The sequence below is a fragment of the Otolemur garnettii genome, unplaced genomic scaffold (assembly GCF_000181295.1).
Source record: "Otolemur garnettii isolate 467f Iridium unplaced genomic scaffold, OtoGar3 scaffold00142, whole genome shotgun sequence".
NCBI lineage: Eukaryota > Metazoa > Chordata > Mammalia > Primates > Galagidae > Otolemur > Otolemur garnettii.
In genome coordinates this window covers 3,118,398-3,120,442 of record NW_003852537.1, presented here as the reverse complement: position 1 = coordinate 3,120,442, position 2,045 = coordinate 3,118,398, and the positions used below count along the sequence as shown (strand labels likewise).

Here is a 2,045-nt window from a genome sequence, read left to right as displayed (position 1 = left end):
AAAAAAAAAAAAAAAAAAAAGTTCCCCTAAAAAGCATTCTGTTTTTCTCTTTCAAGTTATATTACAAGTATCATTCAAATGAAATGTATTTCTCAAATAATGGATTTTTCTCAAAATTCTATTCTTTTAGCTCCAGTCACTGAAAGGGCTAAATTGATTTCCTTGCCAACTAGTAAAAACTGGACCTTTGGGCCCCAGGATATAGATGAACTGATCTTTATGCTAAGTGACAGTCCTGGGGTCATGTGCCGGCCTTCCAGAGTCAGACAGATGTTTGCCTCCCGAGCCTGTCGAAAGTCAGTAAGTAGCTCTTCATGTACCTATTAAACCAAAACTAACGTTTTGGCACTCATGTACACAGATGGAAGTAAAACTCAGTGGAAATCAAGTAGGTGGGAAGGGGGTGGGTGCAATCATAGATAATGAGTCATTTGGCACGTAATGGGTGATGGGCCCATTTACCACCCTACTCAAGCAGTATAAAAGCAATCCATGTAACTAAAACATTTGTACCACTGTAATATTCTAAAATCAATAAAATAAAAGAAAGCTCATTTGCTCAAGATCATAGTCTAAGGAATTTCTTAGTTAAGCTCCTGATTTAGTCAATGTTCTGCCACATTGCTCCCTGTCAGCATGATGTACCAGCTCAGCATGTTTGTGTTATCTGTGCCTCTAACTCATAACTGTAGCTCTTTCTCTATTTCTGTTAAACAGTATTGTATCTTAGAGCTCTTGTTGATTCCCAGTATAGTAGCTGTTTAGGCACCTTGTTTGTTGGTGGACCTTATGGGCAATAACAACTTGAGTGAATAGAGATTGCTGCTGCCAGGCCTAGGTGACATTGTCCAAGATTCTGTGAAGTCATTTAGTTGGCAAGTGTCTTACAGGGTGCTGTGCATGGTTATTGCATATTGTATCACTGTTGCCACTTGGATTGGTATTGGAAAGCGGGAGTAGTGGTTGGGCATTACCCTGCTATCCGAGGAAAGTAAGTGACTCTGTTTCACCTGCCATAAAGAGGGGAAGTATGTCATTCCTTTATTTAACAAATATTCCTTGAGCCCCTGCTGTGTGGCCCATCCTGTTCCAGGTGCTAGAGATACAGAGGTAACTGAGGTCCTTGCCGTTGTGGAGGATACAGTTTGGTGGGGAGAAAAAGATATCAACAAAAATTAATGACACCAATAAGATACCAGTAAGTGCACTCAAGACTCCACAGAAAATGAGGGGACCAGGTGAAATGTGGTTAGGGAATGGTGTCTGAGGAATTGACATCTGAACTATTACTTCAAAGTCAGGGTGAAGAAAGAATTGGTCAAATAGAGCAAGTGTGAAGGGTCAGGGTGTTTGAGTGAAGCCAGGTGCTGACTGTGTGCCTGGAGAGGGGCAGCCACATAGAGCCTATGAAGGCCCTGTCAGAGCCTGGAGGCTGTGCTGCATGTTGTAGGAGCTGCTGGGGAGGGAAGTGACAGCAAAGGGTGTCAGGACTGCAGGAGGGGCCTGGATAGGATCAAGAGTACTGTGTGAGACGTGGTCTGTCTGGGATCCCATTAGACTTTAAGTGAGGGTGTCTAAAAACAGTCATGTGAAGAGTCTAGTGCAGTGTTTTTTTTAACCTTTTTTATCTCACACCAGACTCAAGTCTATAATTAAACTTATGCAGCATATTTAAATTATGTTGATCAACAAAAGAGTAAAAGAATATATTTACTGTGCTTTGAACTTCTTTTGAAAATAATTTAATTAATCTTTACACATTTTCACAGCACACCTAAGATCCTCTCATGGCACACTGAAAATCGCTGATCAATGGGTGGTGCCTGTGGCTCAGTGAGTAGGACGCTGGCCCCATATACCAAGGGTGGTGGGTTCAAACCTGGCCCTGGCCGAATTGTGACAAAAAAATAGCCGGGAATTGTTGCGGGCACCTGTAGTCCCAGCTATTCGGGAGGCTGAGGCAAGAGAATCGCTTAAGCCCAGGAGTTGGAGGTTGCTGTGAGCTGTGACGTCACCACACTCTACAGAGGGCGATAAAGTGAGAC

The 2,045-nt window shown here is 42.8% G+C and overlaps 1 protein-coding gene across 1 annotated transcript in view; it reads left to right on the top strand.

Moving 5' to 3' along the window:
• The window catches only part of PMS2 (PMS1 homolog 2, mismatch repair system component), a 31,051-nt gene that overhangs the window by 26,030 nt on the left and 2,976 nt on the right, over positions 1-2,045 (top strand). The window contains exon 13 of the mRNA XM_023518629.1: positions 131-300. Coding sequence (XP_023374397.1) covers positions 131-143 — 13 coding nt within the window. The 3' untranslated portion in view covers positions 144-300. The remainder of the gene's footprint in view (positions 1-130; positions 301-2,045) is intronic.